Source organism: Miscanthus floridulus, chromosome 3, assembly GCF_019320115.1.
Source record: "Miscanthus floridulus cultivar M001 chromosome 3, ASM1932011v1, whole genome shotgun sequence".
Taxonomy (NCBI): Eukaryota; Viridiplantae; Streptophyta; class Magnoliopsida; order Poales; family Poaceae; genus Miscanthus; species Miscanthus floridulus.
Window position 1 is genome coordinate 65,471,331 of NC_089582.1, and position 23,997 is coordinate 65,495,327.

Sequence of the window (23,997 nt, forward strand, 5' to 3'; positions counted from 1 at the left end):
TTAGCAAAAGCCAAATTTCAGCGAAACGAACAAGGCCATTATTCATAGCTCTTGTAACGCCGAGTTCGACTGCTATGAATCAAGGGCCCTATTCTTGTTCTTGTTCGCTTATGCCGATTGGTCCTTTCAAATCCAGACTTGACCCTATTACTAGATTGATATACTTCATCTATATTTGCAATATCAGACTGTGTTCTTCATGTTCTTGTCTGTGTTCTTGATTCGCTTGCAGGAAAAAACCTTGTAGGCAAGGTCAATCGTGTTGTGCATGGTTGATAACCAGCAGTGTCGTGATGTAGCGGTTGCAAGAGTCTGAATCATACTTGATTTGAAGCCTAGACCGTGAATGTCAAGTTCTCCACCAATCCAATCTACCATAGCATGTCTCCATCAAAGGGGGAGTATTGTGAAATCAAAGTAAAAAATCTATGAGAAAATATGACTATGAATAGTGGCCAAATTAATGAGAAGAGCGTAGAAGTTAAATAGTAAAATTGAAGTAGCAGTGTTCTGCTTCTTCCTTCTATAAAAGGGATGCATGAAGAGCTAAAAGGAACACCTCTATATACACGTTCATGTTTTGAAATCATCCAGAAATAGAAGAACTCAATTCCATCTCCCAACACCTGTTCTATGTGTCTTTGTGCTTGTATACCGATCAGCACGAAGAACTCAATTTCTAACAAAGACAAAGTGGTAAGTGTCACACATAATTCTTTTTTGAAAGAAGTCGCACATAATTCTTGTTCATGCTTCAATATATGTATATACATCGGGGATGGGCCGAACTGAGGTTTGGTGCAGACCACAGGACCCGGTGTCCTAGTGTATGTTCAGAATCAAAAAGTTAGTACTATTGTGTCTCTGTATTTAGGAGACAAGTAGAGATCAGTTGCTGCTTTTTACTTGCACCAAATAAGTTAGTTCCTGCAGGAACACTAGTGATAATGTTTCAGAGGCACGGCAGCAGTGTCATTAGTCCCACCCCATCAGCATGTTGGTGACTGCATCCACAATCTTGCTCCGCAGCGCAGACGAGAGCTCATGCTCCTCACCAAAGTGCAATCTATAGACTTCCCACTCCCTATCTTCCACAACGTGCCTCCCAATCTCAGCCTACAAACATCACAATGTTCCATCGTTTGTGAAGAGATGCTTCTCGGTTAAAAACAGTCATCTATGATCAATCACTGTTAAATATGCACGAGAATAAACAATATATAGAACCATACCAAGAAGATTTGTTTCTGAAGATTCTTGAGAGCAAGGGTGATGTCAAAGAACACCAGCGGCCTACCCTTTCCAGAAACCTCAACCGGGTTTGCTACCAGCAGCTCCGTGTCAGGACCTCGGTTCACCAATGCCACACGCAGTGGTTGGAGGATCTCCATCCTTAGGCTACAGCACAGTGCTTTCTGCCTATGCTGATCAAGGATCTTCTTCCCATCTGATTGCACTGCGAACAAATCAATCTCGCACCTTCCATTTTGGCTCGCATAGAATCGGCCATACGAAATCTGATAGCAAACCAAATTCCACTCGCTTTCTTCACTTTGTTTTAAAAAGAGAGAGAATACAGTTGCCACGAATTAGTTTTGCTTGAATCTTGTTGTTACCTGAATGTTGCAGTCTTTGACCGTCCTCATGATATCATATAGGAGGCCCTTATGGTCACCACACTGAATCTGAATAAGAGTGTGGACAGAGCTAAGCGAGTTGTCCATTGTCACGGAGATGGTACCACCCCTTGTGCTGATCGATTGCTCCTCTATGAGATTTGTGTTAAACATCTGTTCCATAATAGCAGGCGTCAGCGAAGCCCACGATTGGAGGCAAGCCAACATGTCTTCACCAGCAGGATCTATTTCACAACATGTCAAGGAGTCGCCTAAGACACTCTCGAGTTTGTCCTGGGTTTCTTCTCTTCTGCTCTTTGTGTGCAGAAGCTCCCTGAAATCATTCCAGATTGTTCATTTATAATCATCTAAAGGAAGACATGGAGCTAAACCCTATTCTTAATGGTGGAATTTGGTACACAATGCACGGTACCGCATTATGATGTAAAAGAAAAAGAAAAGAATGGATAATTGTTGATATCTGAGCCAAGATGCTCGATGAATAATACAAAACTATAGGATTTTATCATGTTATCACAGAATAATAGTTTCTGGAATTTAGAGACAGCAAAAAGAGATTCTCATATGGCACTGAAAAGGATGTGTTTGGAGATAAACTGACTTGGCATCTGTGATGAAGAAAAGATCTAGCGCACTCCCATCAGGCGTGGTAGAGACCTTCACCCTCCGAATCGTGAGCTCCAGCTCGCACAAAACGCGTGTCACATCTGTGGAACACAGAATTCCCAGGAAGAATATCCAAAATTTGACCTTTTCGAGCTACATGTATCTCCAAAGAGATTTTTTTTTTGTTCAATACTAGCAGTCCTTCGCTTACATTAAAAATCAAATTCACTGGATGGATATGAAGTTACCATACCTAACTACTAGCAATATTATTGCAGCGTTATTATAACCATATTATTGAGAACGAAAGAAAAAGATCCCCTACAATCTCCTAGAGACACACGAGCAGTGCAACACATTCATAGTGACTCCAATGGCAAAGAAATGCACGATAAAGGTGGGTAGGGGAACACTAATTTAGGCTAGTACTTTTCATAGAACAGATCAATCAGGTAGGCTAGCGAACTAGGAAGGCTATCATTACTGAATCTAGCTAGCACTTTGCATAGAACAGAGCAATAGCAGGAGATGGAGTGGAGGTGTTACCATGCAAGAGCCCCATCCGGTCGAAGCAGCATAACTTGAGCAAGAAGAGCTGTGGTGCGGGAGGCGCAACGTCCTGTAGGCCAGCCGCCACGAGGTACGCGCTGTCGAATCCGAACGGCGGCGCGACGGGGCAGAGCTGAAGCAACCTGTCCTTGAGGAGGTCCCATGGCACGGCCACGGGACGCCCGCCGCGTGGCAGCACCCAGAGCACGATGTAGCACCACCGCCCGTCCGTGCTCATGTCTCCCTTGAGGACGCTGAGGCCGAAGAGGAGCACGACCCGGCAGAGGTCGCAGCCGAGGCCCGTCTTGTCGGGGCAGCTGACGGTGACGACGGTGGGCTCGCCAGCGGCGTCGGCATGGCGGATTTGCACCACGTCGTCGCTGGGTATCCCCATCAGTGCTGGGGGTGTCAGCAGCAAGCGGTGGGAAATTCGCGGAATCCCTGGCCGTGCCGTCGATGTGCTTTGCGAGGGACGCAAGCAGCTGCTCTAGACACTAGACAGGGAGTAAGAGAGGAGGGATCCTCCTCCTGCTAGGCTGCCGCTGCCGCGGCCGCGGGGACAGACCGACAGCGGAGGCGGCGGTGGAGGTGCACGGAATCTTGGTGGATGGATTCGCTGGTCTGAGCGAGATCCCCTTCTTGGTCCTCTTCTCACTCATCTTCTTGGGGAGAAAAGGAGAGGTGCCAAAGGGAAGTGATCCGCGTGTCGTGGACAAGTCAACAAGGCATACGGCAGCCCAACATTGGTTGGTCGGTGAAATTTGTTTTCACTTGATTTCTGTGCTGATAAAACTGACCGGGGTTGGTTTGTGTGAGAGAAATAATGTTGTTGACTGGTAAATCCTGGCTGGAATTATCGAGTAAACTGGCTGTTTGTCTCGGTTCCTTTCTCCACGTGTTTAACCTAATTACCTAACCCTAACCTAATTGCCAAAAGAGAAGAGCGAGGAGTAGGTAATTTTGTAACCTGACAGCTAAATCGAGACCCTCCCGATTCAGACTCTGTTTGAAGTAAATGTAAATAAAACAGAGAAACGTTAGAAAACAGGAACGAGAGGAAGTGAAAAATGGAAAACTATAAAAAGTGGAAAACTATATGTATGTGATTCCAAACCACATAAATAGAAATTTTGGACTGTTTCGATTGCATGAAAGAAATTTGAGTTTTCACATTTTTCAATGAACAAGCATACTCCTTCAGACCATTGAGAGTTGCACCTCCTATCCTGAATCCAGAATACAGAAACAAGTAGCGCCACACAACACAAAGCACGTGCTCATTTTTCGACCTTGGAGAGTTGCACGTCTCTCATCCTAGTGCAGTAGTGCTATCAACCATCTTTTCTTTCTATGGATCTAAATTAGATTATCGCCAACGATCACAAAACAAAGATGAATTTATTTTCCTCATCCACCCAACACTGGAAAAAGTAACCCATCCCAATCATCCAAAAAGGAAGCAATACACAATTCTGGAATGGAGCCACATTTATTCATAAAACTCTAAGAAGGAATGAGGCCGTACATTTATTCATAAAACTTTAATAGGGCATGAGGCCGTATGCAAAGACAGTTCCATATCCAAACCAAAAAGGAAGAGCAATATAGAATTCTATTGGAAATGGAGCCGCATTTATTCATGAAATTCTAACATGGTATGAGACCGTATGCAAAAGACAGTTCCATATGGAACCAGAGATGTTTCCAAGCTCTCGTGAAAATAACCTTGATGATTCAAGGTATCTATTTGTGGAAGAGCAATTAGGCATATTCCTTTATGCAATATCAAAGAATGCCAACAATCAAATATTGCAAGATCAAATTTAGCATATTGGAGAAACAATTAGCCCAAAGCAATGCTCGGTGCGCTTAACACAACTCACATGCATACGGCTACCTTCTCTACACCTATCTTAAAACAACCTAAATTTGAACCAACGGACAGACCGGACCGTCTTGCCGCATGCACCCGAGCTCCTAAGTGAGACAGCCCCCTAGTGAGAGACCCACCGAGCTCCTAAGTGAGATAGCCCCCTAGTAAGACAGCTCCTAAGTGAGAGACAGCCCCCTGTAAGTGAGACAGGGCAGGAGGGCCAGTTCTCCTTCCTCCTCTCCTTCCCCTCCACATCTCCTTGTAATATTCCCTAGTGGAATAATCCCCTTCATGGGAGTTTTGAGGACATCTATCCTCCTCATCTCCATCGCGTTGGAGGTGGGCGCACTCCTCGTAGCCATGGTGGCCGCCGAGGGTCTCCTCCAAATCGACACGGTGAGTACTTCAATAAAGCCCTACTACTCTCCCATGCTTCCTCCTTCCTCGCTCCCTGGCAGTCTGGGCGGCATGGCGCCGCTCTCATCCAGATCGAGTGAAGGTGGAGGCATGGACAGCGACAGCTTCAGCAACACCGGCGACCTCGACCCACCACACACAGACATGGTGGAGCAGCCGTCCTCGTCGTCCCCATGTCCGAGCCTGCTGCACAACCTGGACTGCTGGATTTCCATCCGGATCTACGACGTCCAAGTTGTGCTAGCGGCTGGGGGCAACGACGGCGGGGAGGTTGGGGCAGCACCAAGAAAGGGCGAGGAGGACAAACATGACCTTAATGACGGCGCGCCATCCAAGTGGGCGCCACTGCTCGTCATGACGGAGGCGTACACAGGAATCCTCCGCCTTGCCAACCGAGGGTGCCGGTTCCTTGGCCCTCTCCCTTGGTGATGACGACATGCTCGGTGGTAGCCCCGTTGCCGCCGTGCGAGGCGCTCTTAGAGGCGGCTGGGCTCAGATGTGGATGGGAGAGGATGGTTGCACTTTGGATGTGGTGTGTAGCCTGTCTACGTGGCCAATCCTGAGCCACTTCCTTTGAGTGGTCCACGAGGTGCTGCCGCACTGAAACGATCCACGATTTCCTCGAAGGGAAATCCACATATTACATCATAATGTGATAGTCCAGAAGGACCAAATTTTCATATTATCATTATTTAGTTGATACCAAAGTACATACATCGCGAGATTAAAAGCTTACAAGGTATTACAACACTTGATAACACACCTAATTACAATGTACACTAGCGAAAAATGCACACAGATCAGCATCAGAGTAGAGTAGAGCATCGGCGGGTGAAGGCTCCTCCTTCATGGGGAATCATCAAAGTCGGCATAGAATGTCAGCGGGCGTAGACTTCATCTCCTCAACCAAACTTGAGCGTAGGAACGAGACCACCTAATCCTTCTAATCTCCATTGTCATTGTCGTAGAAGATATCTGAACCTATCAAATATCTTTCAGTATGATTTGTACTAGACACTAGCTCCCACCCTATGCTTTGCATTGCATTTGTGGTAAGTGGCATGCAAGGGTAGAGCAAAAGACCTAATTATGGTTGTAGTTTTCCTATACAAGTTCATCATTATTTTATAATAGTTCATCAAGTTTTAACCCATCTCATCCACATGTTCACCCATCTCATCACACCCATCTCATCACACTCTCACTCTCTAGGAGGCAAGGACGACCCCCTCTTGTGCCTTGCCTCAACAGCCAATGCCGGAATCCAACATCACACATAGGGGAGAAGAAGAAATGACTCCACTCACTAATCAAGGGAAGCATAGGTCATAGGAATGTTCGTATCCGAGGACACGGCTATATGTATAGATTGATCAACTCTACAGAGCTTGTACACCTAGAACCACAAGATCACCATCATTGGTGGTGCCCCGCATAGGCTGATACCGAGCTACCTTCCAATCGGTGCGATGCCACCCTACCACTCAGCCCTGGGCCACCCCAGAGTCTACCGGCATTGATGAGGACATCACTCCTTCAAATGCATCCGCTGATCCTCCAACCGTCATACAAGGTCCAATGACCCGGGCTTAAATGCGTCAACTCAATTTAGAGGTGAGCTCGTTCTTAAACGATTCTTTTTATATTTTTGAGAATAGACTACTACCTAATGATGTTATCTTGCTTAGGAACATTGGAGAGGGTCATGAGGGACTTAGAGGACGTGGTGGAGGTGATGATGACCAGCAAGGACGTCCAACAGAAATCGGAGGCCTGATCCAACATGATTTCGAGTCTGTCTTGACCTCTAGGACTAGTCTGCCTTAAACTGGTCACCTAGGACGCATCCAGACTCTGTTTTCGACGATCCATATATGGTTGTAAAGCTAATTTGATAAGGAAGCCAATCCAAGTGGTCTCACATCAAAAGCCCTTCAGAATCAATAGGAATCATCGAAACAAGTCAGCGTCTAGAATCTATCAGGGTGCTGCGACACCGTCTTTTGGTCCGTTGGGCTGTGTATCGTGTTTGGGCCCATTAGGGGGCGCGTCCAGGGTAGGCGACGACGCTAAGACCATTATAATCATACACCGCCACTGCTATTAGGTTTTGGGGTTTTGCTTAGATTATTCTGTCAAGAACAGTTTCGCCGTTCATCGGTTTATGAGACCCCAACTTCATGAGATTAATCATTCATCTGCAATTTGGTTGTATTCTTTCTTGTTCTTGCTTGTGTTCTTCGTTGCGTAGGCAGGGATTAACCTTCTTAGCAAGGTCAACCAGATCCATGTCTTGGTTAATAACCAGAGGAGTTATGGTGTTAAGATTGTAGGGTTCGATCTTTCGATCTGAAGCTGAATCGGTGTGTCATTCTCTGCCACAACGATAGTTACCTCTACCTGACGGAAGATCGGGATCCCCGTTCCCATTAAGTGGTATCAGAGCTAAGGTATACCATCAGGTTCACATTTATTCCCTAGTTTTGAGTGTTTTGCATTCGTCCCATAGTCCAGTGCCATACTTTTATTTCCTGACCTAGAACCTTCCATGCCATAGCCTTTGCATATTTCAGTTTTAGAGTCCGTCGTGTTGAGTTTGTGTCCAGGTCTAGGTCTTGTTGCTGGTTAGGTCGTGTTGGAGTCCAGTTCGTGTGTTTTCCCCATCATTTCCATCAAATCTTTGCTGATGTGACCAATTTTGTGTATATTATTCCGTTTTGTCCTCTAATTTGGAGCCAATTCTTAAAACTGGTCTAGTTTTCGCATACGAACTCTGATTTCGACATTCCATATATCAAAATCGATCAAAAAAATTTTTAGATCCATCCATCCCCCACTTTGTTGGGGTTGGAAAATTTTAAATTGATCAAAAACTGGTCACAAGATCCTCTTTTCGTAGTCACAAGCTTTTTGTCGAATTTGAGCACGTCTTCTAAAATTTCCACAAGCCATATCTTTCATTTTTTTTAAGCTCATATTTTCTGTGGTTACTTCTTTTGTGCTCCTAAGTGAAGGAAAAAATATCAAAAAATAAAATAAAAAAGTCGAAATTTCCCAAAAAACAACGACAGTCCAAAAAATAGAAAAAAGAAAGGGGCAAAAGAGGAACAATATCTAAAGGAGCACATAGAGAAGACCAAAGTGAGTTGTGTTAGCGTGTGCTATCTGGTTCCTTGTTTGTGTTGCTGTTTCCATCCACCATACTTGTTTTTCACACACCTGTCACATTGCTATCCACCATACTTGTTTGTCACACACCTGGTACTTGGAACATTTTAGACTAGCAACGAGAATAAGTACTTTGGACTATAATTCAGCATTACTTTCTGTTACTGACTTGTGTGCTAGATATACATATTATGCTTTGTGTGACTTCCAAGCTCCACAAACTCTTTAGATCAGTACAGAAAAAGGGCCTTGCAATCTCGGTACTACTGCCTCATAGGTATCATGAACTAGCCGCTGGTTGTACCGCCCACTGCTTATGTTGGTAAGAACTTTATAAGAGCTTGGTAAGACACTTCCACTTGCTGTGAAAAGTAACACCACTGCAACCACATAGTCATTTGATACGGATAACTTTCACCGTTTGTTCCTGTTTTTGTGTTTATAATGGTAGGAGATGATCAGACTGGAGATAGCAATCCTAAGGGTTTTAACGAGTGTGTCAGCTAAGAGCAACTGCACGCTGTTGCAGAGGATACCCAAAAAAGAATGAATGAGGCCATCAGGAAGGTCGTCACTGACGCACTCATTGAACTCAACATTAGCAATAGCATGGAGAGATTGAACAAACGAATTTTCACGCTAACCGACATGGTTACTGAGTTGGAAACCTTGGTGGCAGTCAACAACAATGACGTCTTCGGCAGCAACACTGATGGTCTCTTGCCAGAAGACACGGTGCATGATGCTGCTAGGAACATAGATCGAGCAGCCTTCTGATAAGCAAGATTACGACGACGTCTTCACCGCAACACGACAAGTATGGGTGGCGTCCACCACCATCAAGGTAACAATCACCGTGTGCCCGATGATCCTTATACTAAGATTAAGTTCACAATACCATCTTTTTCAAGTCATTATGATGCTGAGGGATATCTTGATTGGGAGATGACAGTAGAACAAAAGTTTAGTGCCCACCTCATGCCTGAGCATCATAGAGTTCGACAAGCTTCTAGTGAGTTTAAGGATTTTGCCATTATTTGGTGAAATGGGCTAGCTACACAGGATGCTTTACCTGGTATGTGGGAAGAACTTAAGGTAGCTATGCGTGATCATTTTGTTCCCCCTTCTTATCATAGAGACTTGTATTTAGAACAAGGAGATAAATCTGTATAGAATTACTATGGTGAGCTCCAAAAGGGATTGATGCGCTGTAGTGTTGTGGAGGACAAACGAAGATGCCATCAGTCGTTTCTATTCGGGTTTGAGGTGTGAGATTTAGGACATTATTGATTATAAAGAATTTAACACTATCAACCAATTGTTTTAGTTTGCTGTGCTTGCAGAAAAGGAATTGCAGGGGTGTGAACAGCAGAGCAAGAGCAAGGTCAGCACCACATACACACCACGCTCAGCACCATCTTCGGGGCTGACCAAGCCAACCACTTTTCAGGTGCCTCCACCAGCGAGCAAGCAACCAATAGCCTCTAAAGTTTCTGCTACACCTAAGGCACCTTCCACATGACCTTCAGATTCAGGTAAAAAATCTTTGCAGGTGCCTACCAAGAATGCCTCATCCATTGCATCGATAGGACGCATTTTGGGCATTCAGTGCCACCGCTGCCATGGCATTGGCCATGTGCAGAAGGACTGCCCAAGTCAGTGGGCATATATTGCTACAGAAGATGATTACATCAGCACCTCTGACATTGAGGATGAAGAAGACCAAGATGCAGATGAGGAGGACGGCAAAGTCCTTGGTGACGAGGCCACGGTGTCCTATAGGAGCATCATTGTACAATGGGTGCTCAGTTCACAAGTACAGCAACCTAAGAAGCTACATCGCCATAATTTGTTCCACATTTTCTTTGTCATCAGCAACCGTCGAGCACGTGTCTTTATTGATGGAGGTAGCTATAATAATTTGGTGAGTTCTAATTTGGTCAAGAAGCTTGGCTTGACCACATGCCTGCACCCACGTCCATACCATATTCAGTGGCTAAATGATTCTGGTAAAGCAAAGGTAACACAAACTTGCAGAGTATCATTTTCTATTGGTTCTTATGTTGATTCTGTTGATTGTGATGTGGTACCTATGCAAGCTTGTTCACTCTTATTGGGTCATCCCTGGGAACATGATAATGATGCTACACACCATGGTAGAAGTAATAAATACACCTTTGTGCATAAAGAAAAGAGAATTACTTTGGTACCTTTGACCCCTGCTCAAATTATATAAGCTGATAAAGAACGCGTTGCTAGTTTGAATGATATTCCATCTGAAAATCAGCAAGTTGCTAATTCTATTCTTCCACCTAAAAAGGATAAGTCTATATCTATTTCTAAGGCCAAATGAATTAAATTGAAGGGTGCTGTTATGCTTGCAACAAAATATGACTTTGCTGAAATTTCTAATGATGATATTTGCTATGCTTTGGTATGCAAACGAGCTATGTTTTCGCTTGATGATATTGTTAGCTCGGCGCCTCCTGCTGTCACTAACCTTTTGCAGGAGTATGAGGACATTTTTCTAGCTGAGATACCCCCGAGGCTGCTACCTATGAGAGGAATAGAACATCAAATCGATTTGATTCCGGAAGCAACCTTGCCCAACCGTGCTGCCTATCGAACCAATCCTGAGGAGACTAAGGAAATTTAGCAGCAAGTCCAAGACCTTTTGGACCATGGGTATGTACGTGAAAGCCTTAGTCCTTGTGCTGTTCCTGTACTTTTGGTTCCTAAGAAAGATGGAACTTGGTGTATGTGTGTTGATTGTAGAGCCATAAATAATATTACTATTCGATATCATCATCCTATTCCTAGGCTAGACGACATGCTTGATGAGTTGTGTGGTTCTACAATATTCACTAAGATTGACTTGCGAAGTGGCTCCCACCAAATTAGAATGAAACTTGGAGATGAATGAAAATCTGCTTTTAAAACCTAATTCGGGTTGTATGAGTGGTTAGTAATGCCTTTTGGTTTGACAAATGCACCTAGCACTTTCATGCACTTAATGAACGAGGTTTTAAGAGTTTTTATTGGTCATTTTGTGGTAGTTTACTTTGATGATATATTAATTTATAGCAAGTCTTTTGATGAACATATGGATCACTTACGTGTTGTTTTTAATGCTTTACGTGATGCACGTTTATTTGGTAACCTTGAGAAGTGCATCTTTTGCACAGATCGAGTTTCTTTTCTTGGCTATGTTGTCACTCTATAGGGAATTGAGGTGGACAAGATGAAAATTGAAGCCATAAAGAGCTGGCTGGTTCCCCAAACCGTCACACAGGTGAGGAGTTTTCTTGGTCTTGCAGGATTCTACCGTCGCTTCATCAAAGATTTTAGCACCATTGCTGCCCCATTGCATGAGTTGACGAAGAAAGGGGTGGTGTTTCATTGGGAAAAGGCACATGAGGAGTCCTTTGACACTTTGAAGGACAAGCTCACACACACACCATTGCTGCAACTTCCAAACTTTGGTAAGACTTTTGAGCTAGAATGTGATGCTAGTGGAGTTGGGATTGGAGGTGTTTTGATGCAAGATGGTAAACACATTGCTTACTTTAGTGAAAAATTGCATGGCCCTATCCTTAATTATTTCACATATGATAAAAAATTGTATGCACTTGTTTGTTCTTTAGAGATGTGGCATCATATTCATTCTGATCATGAATCGCTTAAGTATCTTCGCTCTCAAAATAATTTGAATCATAGTGTCGGTGTTTCGTACAAGCACCGGCAAGTAAATTTATAGTAATGCGCGTTAGGCTCGGATGGTGCGCTAAAGGACATAGGATTTATACTGGTTCGGGCGGAACGTCCCTACGTCCAGTTTGTTGCTGCTTGTGTTATTAGCACCGTGAACGGTCTGTAGTAAGGGATACAAACTGCCGAGAGAGGGACTGGTCCCAAGTCTCTGATCGAAGGATTGAAAGGTGGTCGAGAGCTTCGTAGCTGCTCGTGTGTATGAGTGCGTTCTATTGTTCGGTCCTATTTTTTCGTCCCTTTGATGGAGGATGCGCATCCCCTTTTATAGATGAAGGGGCTGGCTTTACAAGGGTGAGGGCTCCAGGATGCGTACTCTACTTAGCCTTGTGGCTCATGTCTACCTGGTCAGGTCCCCCATTCTGATGAGTGCGAAGGAAGATAAGTGCTTACGATGTTGTTGATATCTCTGTAGGATGTCAGATTAGTCACAGCATGCTACCCCCAGGGTATGGGCTGTAGTACAGTGGTTTTGACTTGGGAGCCTCCCCCCAGCCTTGCTCCACATGCCTTCTGGTTCCCATGATTCTTGTTGGGAGAATTCAGGGTCGGGGTCTGGTGTAGCGCCGTGGCCAAGGCCCTCTGACTGGGAGGACCTGAGGGGTCGGGAAGAGGGCCCCGCTCCCTCGGGTCCACAGCGCGGTGACGGAGTATCCGTCGTTCGTGGAGATAGCAAATCCGTTCTTGGAGCATAGTGGTTGTCGTATATCTTCGTTGGGTTCCGTGTCCTAGAGCTGAAGGCAGCGCCTACAACTCTACAGAGTGAGATGCACGCACCTGTAATACCTTTTGGGCTCAGCGGTGCCCGAAAGGGTCTAAAGCATCAGTCCTGTTGCTCCCTGGCAGTCCTTTTCCTGCCAGGGCGCAGGGTATGGTCGTTGGAGCCATGGTTGACCCGAATGTCTTGTCTCGTCCGGTACCCATCATTATGAGGGATAGATATCGATCAGGGCGAGGCTCGTTCTGGGCCGTCGGGCAAGGCGGAATCCATCCCTTTGCCTTCGGGCGAGACCGAGCCCGCCCTATAGGTGTCGGGCGAGATGGAGATTAGCCTTGAGCTTTTGGGGCGAGGCAGGGTTATCCCACAAAGGCGTCGGGTGAGGCTGACCCCGCCCCTCCAGGGTCGGGCGAGACGGAATTCATCCCTCAGCCCTCGGGCGAGACCGAGCCTGCCCTCAAGGCGTCGGGCGAGACGGAACCGAACTCCTGTCACTCAAACAAGGGATGACATGGCGCCCTTATGTGTCCAGAAGTTTTTCACGTTCGGTAGTTATCGGTTCCACCTTCTGGGGTACCTCGGTATTAGGTCCCCGACAGTAGCCCCCGAGACTCTAGATGATTCGGGTAGAACCGCCTGGAGGGTGTTTTTGATTTCGCCGAAGCTAATTTGTCGGAGGGTGCGCGCGAGCGCACCCGATGGGTGTAGCCCCTGAGCCCCCGGGTGACTCGAGTAGAGTCGCCCGGGGGGTTGTATCGGCCCCTTCGTGGGTAAGGCTGAAGGACTTAGTTTTTCATCAACTGGGTGTTTTTCCGAGTGGGTCGTGTCGTCCCGTTCGCTAGGGATTGATTCGGAGCTGTCATAACTGGTGCTTCTGCCCTTGATGGCGGATCGTTCGTGGATTCCTTTTTAGTTGGGCCGGTCGGCGAGTGTCTGGGCCCTAGGTGGTCCAAAGAGAAAAGAACAGGCCTTTGTGGCTGGCGCTTCCCCAGTGGGTAGAGAGTCCGGATTCACTTGGGGAAGGTGAACCGTCCGCCGAGATTTTTGGGGTGAGAGGATAGGGACTGCGGGCGCGTGTCCCACGACGTGACGTGGTGGCGCGCGTGGCAGGCCCGGAGATCGAGGTGGACGGTTGCCCTTCTCGCGTCCGTCGCCCCCTATAAAACCACGGGGTTCGCCCCCAGGATCCCGTATTTCGCTCCCCTTCCTTTGCGTTCTGAAACATCCGCCGCCAATCTTTCCAGCCTCTCGCGCCCGCATCGCTACCGTCGACCGGCCTGCATTCGTGTTCCAGCCGTCGTTAAGCTCGCGCCTGCCCTTCCCCCCTACTGCTTCAATGGAGTTGTGGGGCAGATCAAGCATCACCTCCCGGCGTCTGGAGGGCCTCGTCCGCCGTGGCCTTCTCCGCCCACTGTCCGCCGTCCAGGAGTGGTTGCTTCCTGGTGACGAGGGTGAGCCAGTGCCGCCTGAAGGGTATGTCATCTCTTTTGCCCTCTTCCATGAGCGGGGATTCGGGGTACCCGCGCATAGATTCCTTCGGGGGCTATTAGATTACTATGAGGTAGAGCTGCAGCATCTAACTCCCAATGGGATACAGCATATGGCAGCGTTTGTTGCCCTATGCGAGGGTTTCCTAGGGATCGATCCCCATTTTGATCTGTGGCGGTATTTCTTTAGCGTTAGTCTGTCAAAGAGGAAGATTGGGGGGACAGAAGTGAACGCACCGATGGGGTGTGCCAGCATTCATCTGCGCCATACCCGGTCGAAGGGTTACCCATACATGCGTCTGGCTACATCCAACAAGGGATGGCATTCGTAGTGGTTTTATGTTAGGGATGATGTGAGTGCCACCCTACCAAAGTACACCGGATGTCTTATTGTGGATGCTCCAGCATCGTGGGGCTAGGGCGTCCAGACTAAAGACAAGAAGCACATCTCCGACCTTCTCTCTACCCTCCATGCCCTGAAGGGTCGGGGTGTAAAGGGGTCGGGGATTATCGGTGCCTACCACACGAGGAGGGTGGCGCCACTGATGGCGCGTGTGCTTCCCCTGCATTGGATGATGCCAGGGATATCGTTCGAGGGGACGGTGCTCGTTGACGAGGCGCTCCCTTATTCGGAAGTGGCGCAGCGTGTCAAGGAGGCGACGGAGCCGACGAAGGATTCTGCCGGCATGGTCCTCGACATCGTGTATCCGGTGCCCGAGCATCCTCCAATGCGGCCGGAGCCTGGGTTCTTCGAATTCGTAAGCCCTCTTCTCCTGCACTCTTTTCTTTCTCCTGAATCTCCCTTTTTTAATACTTGCTTTTGTGATGTTGGGGCTAGCCGAGGGGGCTAGTCTTCAAGGATAGTCCGGCTCCACTGCCGAAGGACAGGGCTATGGCGGCGGCGAATCGACTCGCGGCCGAGCAGGACAAGAAAGCAAAGGAGGAGATGAAGAAGGCGAAACGACTGAAGCAGGAGGCACGGGATCGGGGAGAGGACGTGAGCAGTGAGGATGACGACGATGATGATGATGACGACGACGACGACGAGGTAGCCGTTGACGTGGATTGGGGCATCCTGGAGGATGAGGAAATGCTGACAAGTGGCCACCCACCCGTGCAGGGGCCCTTCGAGTCTGGACGCCTTTCGTGCTTTTGTGTCTTAATTTCATTTTGTTTGATTTTTTGCGATTTGATTTTTTACGGTCTCACCAATATGTTCCCCTGAATTATGCCGCTGATTATAATGCGAGGAGATTGTTCCGAAGGGAGGAAAGGAGGTGGCCGTACCTTAACAGCCCCCGAGTAAGGTCCGACCCCCGCACCTGCTGGGGTCAGGTGTTACTGGAGACCGGAATCGTGGTTTTGGTGACAATGGATGTCATCGCAATAATCCCCACCCTGTCTTCCAACAGAAATCCCAACTGGGGACTCTATGGGCTCGGCAAGGTGGGGCCTTTGAACCTATGTCCCTGCATTGTTTGGCCCAAGCCCCTGAGCCTTGTTAGGGTCTGATAGGGGTCGGCCGTTATTTGCGTGTTACCCCGTCCTCGGTTTTCGCAATCGGAGGGGCTGAGTGAACGACACTTGCCTCGACGGCTTGAGTACCGCGCTCAACGAGCTCGCTAACGGGTACGTTCATGCAGAATCCGGGTCCATCATTTGCTGATGGGGTCGGCAGAGCCCTCTGGTGGCACTCCACAACTTCTTAACCCGCCTCCCAGCAGATGCCTGAGTTGTTCGATAAGCTCAGGGGGCCCAATGGCCTCTCCTCGATGGAGATTCTGTGGGTTTGGCTCGAGGTTAGAATCGAACGAGAGAAGGTCGAGACGTCCTGGTTCGCTTCTGAGCGGGATCGGGCAGGGCCGCTGGGGCTCGTCTTGGTTATCTCTCCCTGGCCTTGTTCGGCGTGAGGCGGCCTCGAGCCCTTCGCGGGCCGACCTTCGAACCTCAGCCTATGGTTGCCTATATCGAATGAGGCGACAGCCGTTTCGTGGTGCGACACGAATCGTTGGGATGCAATTTTTTGCATATGAAATGTTTTGAATGCAACATTTAATTGAAAATAAAGGCGGGGTCGGTAACGTTACCTTGGTGATATGAGTGGCGGAAAAGCTCCTACCAGATGGGTTTGGGCCCTAATGTTTGTGACGAGGTTGAAAAAACCTGCGTAAGAATTGCTATTCTTTGTTTTCGTGTCTCGGTGACGATCTGAGCCGTTCGATTAACTTGGGCAGCCTGACAGCTTCTCCTTTGGGGGAGACTCTGTAGGCGGACCCCTCCGATCCCTTCTTTGAGAAGGCAGACGTCGAAACTAGAGACACGAGGGGCGTTGAGTAGGATTTTTCTGGTAAACAGAAACACCATAGCTATCGGGGCGTAGGGTTTGCTAGTTCGTCCAGTTTTACTCAAAGCTTTGTGCCTGTATGTCGCGCCCTTAGTTTCAGGCGTACGGAGGGGTCGGGTGAAGAGGATGTCTAGACTGGTAGTCATCCTTGGCAGCCCCCGAGTGATGCTCGCGTCCCTGCTATTTGATGGGGTCGGAATCTTGCGAACGAATTTTAACGCATAAAGTGAGAAAGCTGAGAGGCTTATCTTTCTTTGGTCGTTCGTTCGTCATGTCTTCTGGGCCGAACGGTCGACCCAGGAGATCTGAAAGGTCCCGTCATCGGGTCGTCCGTGGTCCTGCATGGGGAGGCGAAAAGTTGTCTGCCTATGTGGGTGCCTTAATCGCCGCGTCCGGAGCGGGTCAGTGGTGGGCCATACCTAGGCAGTGTTCAGTTTGACCAAAGAGGGACGCCTCGCAGACCGGGGTTCGTCCTGTCACTTCTGGTGCGTCCCCTCAGATATCAATCAGCATTGATTGCATATTAAAAAAGAGGGAAGGGAGAGGGTTTTTCGTCCGACCTTTCGCCTTTCCTTAGTTACAGCGCTTCCTCTTTAAATAGGGAGGGGGAGAGGAGCTCTCATCCCACCTCCCCTTCTGCCTCCGAGCCGCTATCTCTCCTTCTTCTTCCTTTCCGCCAAACATGTCCGTGCGTCGCGGTGGTTCCTGAGTGAGGAAGAGTAATGCCAGAGAGAGATAGAGAACTTACAAACTTGCTCGTGAGTCTGGTGCGTGATGTCGAGCCGGAGGTTATCCAACGTAGATGAGATGGTGTGCGCGGCCCTTGCTGAGGAGTCGCTGCTGCCAAAGGAAAGGAGGCATCGGTGGGCGTCGTACGTCGTTGACTGCACCGTCGTTCGCTGTGCTCCTCCCTTAGCGGGAGGCGTTTCCTGCCCATACGCCATTGTCAGGGTTATGGCTGGGGATGACGGTGTAGTCTCCAGACGTCATGGCGGTGGCGTCGCTGCCGGGGTCGCGGCTAATGACGATGGCGTAGTCCCCAGACGCTCTGGTGGAGGCGTCGTAGATGGTGGCGCCTTTGAGGATCCAGCGAAGATGTCACCGATGGAGAGCGTGGTACGGCGACCACAGTAGACGAGCTGGCCCGTGTACATGCCCCGGACATCACCGATGGAGAGCATGGCGCGGCGACCGCAGTAGTACTTATGGTAGAGCTGAGCCGAGACTGTAATGAAATAACATTGTGGGGAAGCCCTCGAGTAAACAGTCCTCTGAATATATTGTTCCTTTTTGTAATGACATTGCTTCGTAAGTGGTGAATTCGTGCAAAAAATGAACAAAATTACATCCTTTGCTTATGGCAAGTCATTTTAGCGCTTTCCAACTCTTCTCATGGTCTAAGTCATAGGAAGCTAGGAACGTGGGCGAACTAATTCTGATTGAACTGGTGAGCAAAGAGGTTGCAGCCGCTGGGGCATGGGTGTCTCGCAGTCCTGCCAGTTGTATTCAGAATTGGTTCCCAAGATCTTAGCCCTCGAGACTTATTTACGAGGCGAATGGAAAACTTATAGAATGTTTGTAAGTATAACACAGGGATTTTTTGCAAGCGCGATACTTGTATTACACATAACATATGTTATGATCACATGCCAGCCCCCGAGTGAGGTCTGACCCCTCGCGATTTGTAGGGGTCAGAAATCACTAAGGATCGGGGTTCTGTTAAGACAAAAACTGATAAAGAAAAGTGTAAGCTTATTTTAAGGATAGAAACGACGTAGCTGCTCAATGTTCCAGGCATTGGTGAAGACCTCGCCTTTGATGGTTTTCAACCGGTAGGCGCCTGGGCGAAGTATTTCCACGATGATGTAGGGCCCTTCCCAGGGCAGGGAGAGTTTGTGACGATCCTTGTTGCTCTACACAAGGCGGAGGACGAGGTCTCCGACATTGAAGGCTCGACCCCGCACCCGTCGGCTGTGGTACCGCCATAACGCTTGCTGGTACTTGGCTGAATGGAGGAGGGCGATGTCGCGGGCCTCGTCCAGCTGGTCCATGGCGTCTTGGTGAGATGCCTCGGCTCCCTTTTCGTCATATGCTCTGATTCTTGGTGCTCCATAGTCGAGGTCCGTCGGGAGAATGGCCTCGGAGCCATAGATCATGAAGAAGGGTGTGTAGCCGGTGGCCCAGCTAGGAGTCGTCCTTAGGCTCCAGAGCACAGCCGGGAGCTCAGCGAGCCAACGCACGCCGAACTTGTTCAACCGGTTGAAAATTCTGGGTTTGAGGCCTTGAAGAAGCATGCTGTTTGCGCGCTCGACCTGTCCGTTCGTCCGGGGGTGCACGACAGCTGCCCAATCGATTCGGATGTGTTGTTCATCACAGAAACGAATGAATTTCCTACCGGTGAACTGCGTGCCGTTGTCTGTGATGATGGAGTTCGGTACTCCAAAGCGATGGATGATGTCGAGAAAGAACAACACAGCTTGCTCGGATTTGATTGTGGATATTGGTCGAGCTTCAATCCATTTTGTGAACTTGTCTATGGTGACAAGCAGGTGGGTAAAGCCTCCGGGCGCTTTTTTAAGTGGCCCAACTAGGTCAAGCCCCCAGACTGCGAAGGGCCACGTGATGGGGATCATCTGGAGAGCCTAGGCCGGGAGGTGTGTTTGCCGAGCGTAGTATTGGCACCCTTCACAGGTGCGTACAATTTGCTCGGCATCGGCTACTGCGGTGGGCCAATAGAAACCCTGTCAGAATGCCTTGCCAACCAAGGTTCTTGGTGCGGCATGGTGTCCGCATGCCCCACCGTGGATGTCGCTCAGTAGGAGTTTTCCCTGTTCGCCAGGGATGCAAAGCTGAAGAATTCCGATGTGACTTCGTTTGTAGAGTTCGCCCTCTACAAGAACGAAGGATTTGGCGCGTCGCGCGAGCTGTCGGGCTTCTGTCTTGTTGGTTGGTAGTACGTCGTGGAGGAGATAGTCAATGTAAATCGTTCTCCAGTCATTGGGAGGATCGGACTCCATTGCTGGGTCTTCTTCAAGCTCCATGACCTCAGGGTCGGGAGGAACAGTTGGCGGATCGGCCTTGGGGGTCGGACTAGAAGGGCCATCGTCGGCTTGTTCCGACCTCGCGTAGCGTACCGAGGGTTTGTGTTGGTCACTGGCGAAGACGCCTGTTGGAACTGGCTCTTGGCTGGAGGCTGCTTTTGCGAGTGTGTCGGCCGCTTCGTTGAGGCGCCTGGGGATATGATTGAGTTCGAGGCCGTCGAATTTGTCCTCCAGACGTCGGACCTCTTGACAGTATGCCTCCATCTTGGTATCATGGCAGCCTGACTCTTTCATGACCTGGTTGACGACCAGCTGAGAGTCGCCCCTGACATCAAGGCACCGGATGCCCAGCTCGATGGCGATTCATAGGCCGTTGATGAGCGCTTCGTATTCTGTAGTATTATTTGATGAGGGAAAATGAAGTCGAACCATGTACCTCATGTGGACCCCGAGGGGGGATACAAAGACTAGTCCTGCTCCGGCGCCCTTCTTCATCAGCGATCCGTCGAAGTACATTATCCAGTACTCTTGATCGACGGCTGCTGGTGGCATCTGGACCTCGGTCCACTCCGTGATGAAGTCAGCTAGTGCCTGAGATTTGATCGCCGTTCGGGGGACATAAGAAATGCCCTGATCCATCAGCTCGAGTGCCCATTTTGCGGTTCTTCCCGTAGCGTCATGGCTACGAACGACCTCGCCGAGGGGGAACGACGTTACTACTGTCATGGGGTGTGACTCGAAGTAGTGGCGTAGCTTCCTTTTGGTGATGAGGATGGTGTAGAGGAGTTTCTGGATCTGGGAGTAGCGGGTTTTGGAGTCAGATAACACCTTGCTGATGAAATATACAGGGCGCTGCACCTTGAAGGCGTGCCCCTCTTCCTCTCGCTCTACTATTAAGGCGGAGCTAACCACTTGGGTGGTGGCCGATATATATAGTAGGAGAGATTCTCCATCGCATGGAGGAACTAGGACCGGCGGCTTAGTTAAAAATTGTTTAACCATGTCAAGTGCCTCCTGAGCCTCGGCCGTCCACTCGAAGCAGTCAGTTTTCTTTAGGAGTCGATAAAGGGGGAGTCCTCGTTCGCTGAGGCGTGAAATGAATCGGCTGAGGGCGGCAAGGCACCCGGTGATCCGCTGAACCCCTTTATGTTTTGGATCGGGCCCATCCTCGTGATGGCTGATATCTTCTCTGGGTTGGCTTCGATGCCACGCTCGGAGACGATGAAGCCGAGTAGCATGCCCCTTGGGACCCCGAAAACACATTTTTCGGGATTGAGCTTGACGCCGTTCGCCCGGAGTTTCACAAAGGTGCGTTCAAGGTCGGCGACAAGGTGGTCAGCCCGCTTGGATTTGACTACGATGTCGTCGACATAGGCCTCAATGGTTCGCCCGATGAGGTCTCCGAAGCAACCAAGCATACAACGCTAGTATGTTGCCCTAGCGTTCTTCAGACCAAACGGCATTGAGACGTAGCAAAATGATCCGAAGGGCGTGATAAAAGATGTCGCGAGCTGGTCGGACTCTTTCATCGCGATTTGATGGTAGCCTGAGTATGCGTCAAGGAAACAGAGGGTTTCGCACCCCAAGGTGGAATCGACTATTTGGTCTATTCGTGGCAAAGGAAAAGGATCCTTTGGACACGCTTTGTTGAGGCCAGTATAATCAACACACATTCTCCATTTCCCGCTCTTTTTCCGGACAAGAACAGGATTTGCTAACCAGTCTGGGTGGTATACTTCCTTAATGAATCCTGCGGCCAGTAGTTTGGCTATCTCCTCGCCGATGGCCCTGCGTTTCTCCTCGTCGAAGCGGCGCAGGCGTTGTTTTACTAGCTTGGAGCCCGGGAGGATCTGGAGAGTATGCTCAGCGACCTCCCTCGGGATGCCCGACATATCCGAGGGTTTCCACGCAAAGATGTCCTTGTTGGTGCGGAGGAAGTTGATGAGCGCGCTTTCCTATGCGGAGGAGAGCGTGGTCCCGATTTGGACTTCTTTGCCCTCGGAGCTACTGGGATCCAAGAGGACGCCCCTGGAGCCCTCTGCCGATTCGAACAATCCAGACGACTTTTTTGTGTCGGGTGTCCCCTCAATGACCTCCTCCCTGAGGGTGGCGAGCTCTTCGGATGCGATGACCGCGGATGCGTGTCCGCAGCATTCGACCTCGCACTCGTAAGCGCGCTGGAAGGAGGTGCCGATGGTGATGATCCCATGGGGGCTCGGCATCTTCAGCTTCAGGTATGTGTAATTGGGTACGGCCATGAACTTCGCGTAACATGGTTGCCCCAATATGGCGTGGAAAGTCCCCAGGAACCCCACTACATCGAAGGTGAGGGTCTCAGTCCAGTAATTGGATTGATCCCCAAAAGTGATGGGCAGGTCAATCTGCCCTAGCGGCACGGCTTGCCTTCCTGGCACGACGCCATGGAAAGGTGCTCGGACGGGGCGGAGGCGCATTCGGTCGACGCCCATCTCGTCGAGCGTCTTGGCATACATGATGTTGAGGCCGCTGCCCCCATCCATCAGTACCTTGGTGAGCCGCTTTGGACCGACGATCGGGTCGACGACAAGCGGATACCTTCCCGGGTGTGGGATGGTATCTGGATGGTCGGTCCGGTCGAAGGTTATGGCGGATTCCGACCACCGGAGATAAGCTGGTATAGCCGGTCCAGCAGTATAGACCTCTCGACGTGCGACCTTCTGGCGGTGCCTGGAGTCGTAGGCCGTTGATCCTCCGAAGATCATGAGGGCACTGGTCAGAGTTGGGAAGGTGTCGTCCTTCTCCTCTGTGTCGTTTGTGGTGGGAACAGGCTCCTTCCCCTGCTCCTCCTTGTTCAGACCCCCAGCCAAGTATTTGCGCATAAGGCCGCATTCCTTGTATAGGTGCTTGGCCGGAAAGGCGTGGTTTGGGCATGGCCCCTCGAGCATTTTTTCGAAGTGGTTCGGAGTGCCCTCCGCGGGCTTTCGGCCACCTTTGCGGTCGGCAGCGGTCGTGAGCGAGTTGTCGCGCCGTTGCTTCTTATTTTTCCCTTTGGCGGGACGGTTGGAGGCGCCTTCACTGGCGTCCTCGTCCCGCCTTGTCTTTCCATCGGAGCGATCAAAGATGGCTCTGACCGCCTCCTCTCCAGAGGCGTGACTGGTGGCGATGTCCAGAAGTTCCTTGGTAGTTCGCGGGCCCCTGCATCCTAGCTTGTGGACTAGGGATTTGCAGGTCGTTCCGGACAAAAAGGCTCCTATCACGTCGGCGTCGGCGACGTTCGGGAGCTCGTTGCACTGTCGGGAGAAGCGCCGGATGTACCCGCGGAGGGTTTCATCGGCCTTCTGACGGTAGTTCTTGAGGTCCCATGGGTTTCTAGGGCGTTTGTACGTGCCCTGGAAATTACCCACGAAGATCTCAGTTAGATCCACCCAACTATGAATAGCATTGGACGGTAGGTGCTCCAGCCATGCTCGTGCCGAGTCGGCCAAGAACAGCGGGAGATTGCGAATAATAAAATTATCATCACTCGCACCACCGGCCTGACATGCAAGCCGATAGTCTTCGAGCCAAAGCCCGGGATTTGTTTCGCCAGAATATTTAGGAATGTTCATAGGCGGTCGATACCTTAGGGGGAACGCAGCGTTGAGGATGTGCCGGCCAAAGGCCTGAGGGCCTGGCAGAACGGGGCTCGGGCTTCGGTCCTCATTGCTGTCGTAGCGCCCGCCACGTTGGGGATGATAGCCGCGGCGCGCTGCTTCTCCATCGTTGCCGTGGGCACGTCTCCGGGCGTCGATGATGCTACGTACGTCGCGGCCACAGCCGAGGCGTTGATGTACAGGGACGATGGAGGGCTGCCCGCCGGCTGGCAGTGTTTGGTGTACGAATGCGTCTTTGGTGGGACGCACTGAGGGCGCGCGCTGGCTGGTGTCGGGTTCGCGTCGTCGAGACAACGAACTTTCTGCCTACTGCGCTGCTGCACGCTCGAGCAACGTGCGAATCTCCCGATAAGCGCGTCGATCCTCGGACGTCGCGGCCTCCGGGAGGCCATGCAGCAAGGCGGTTGCTGCGGCGATGTTCTGGCTGGCTCGAGCAAAGTGAGGAAAGGCCCCATCGTCGGTGAGGATCCTTTGATGTATGGTGCGGGCTGTGGCGCGCGCGCGCCCCCCGTCTTTGCGGCGTTCAATCTCGCGATTGATGTCCGCGTATTCCCGTGCGAGCCCTTGCCCGGCCTCATTGATTTCCTGTTGATGAGCCTTTAGCTGCTCCATCCTCAAGTGAGATGGGGCTGTCCCCTCCTCCCCGGATCTGCTGTCAGGATTGTTTGTAGGGTTGGCCTCTTCCCTGGAGGCGCTTTCGACGTGACCCTCAGGGGTCTGCGTCATGTAGCATTCCCGGGAAGGGTGGTGACTCCCC

The 23,997-nt window shown here is 50.0% G+C and overlaps 1 protein-coding gene across 1 annotated transcript; it reads right to left on the reverse strand.

Moving 5' to 3' along the window:
* Positions 1-691: 691 nt before the first annotated feature.
* On the reverse strand, positions 692-3,475 carry LOC136545889 (ACT domain-containing protein ACR10-like). Its single transcript, XM_066537862.1, has 5 exons — positions 2,790-3,475; positions 2,239-2,344; positions 1,617-1,950; positions 1,233-1,517; positions 692-1,116 (listed from the first exon to the last, which is right to left on the reverse strand). The coding sequence occupies exons 1-5, from the start codon at positions 3,184-3,186 to the stop codon at positions 976-978; spliced, it is 1,263 nt and encodes a 420-aa protein (XP_066393959.1). The 5' UTR covers positions 3,187-3,475; the 3' UTR covers positions 692-975.
* Between the last annotated feature and the right edge of the window lie 20,522 nt (positions 3,476-23,997).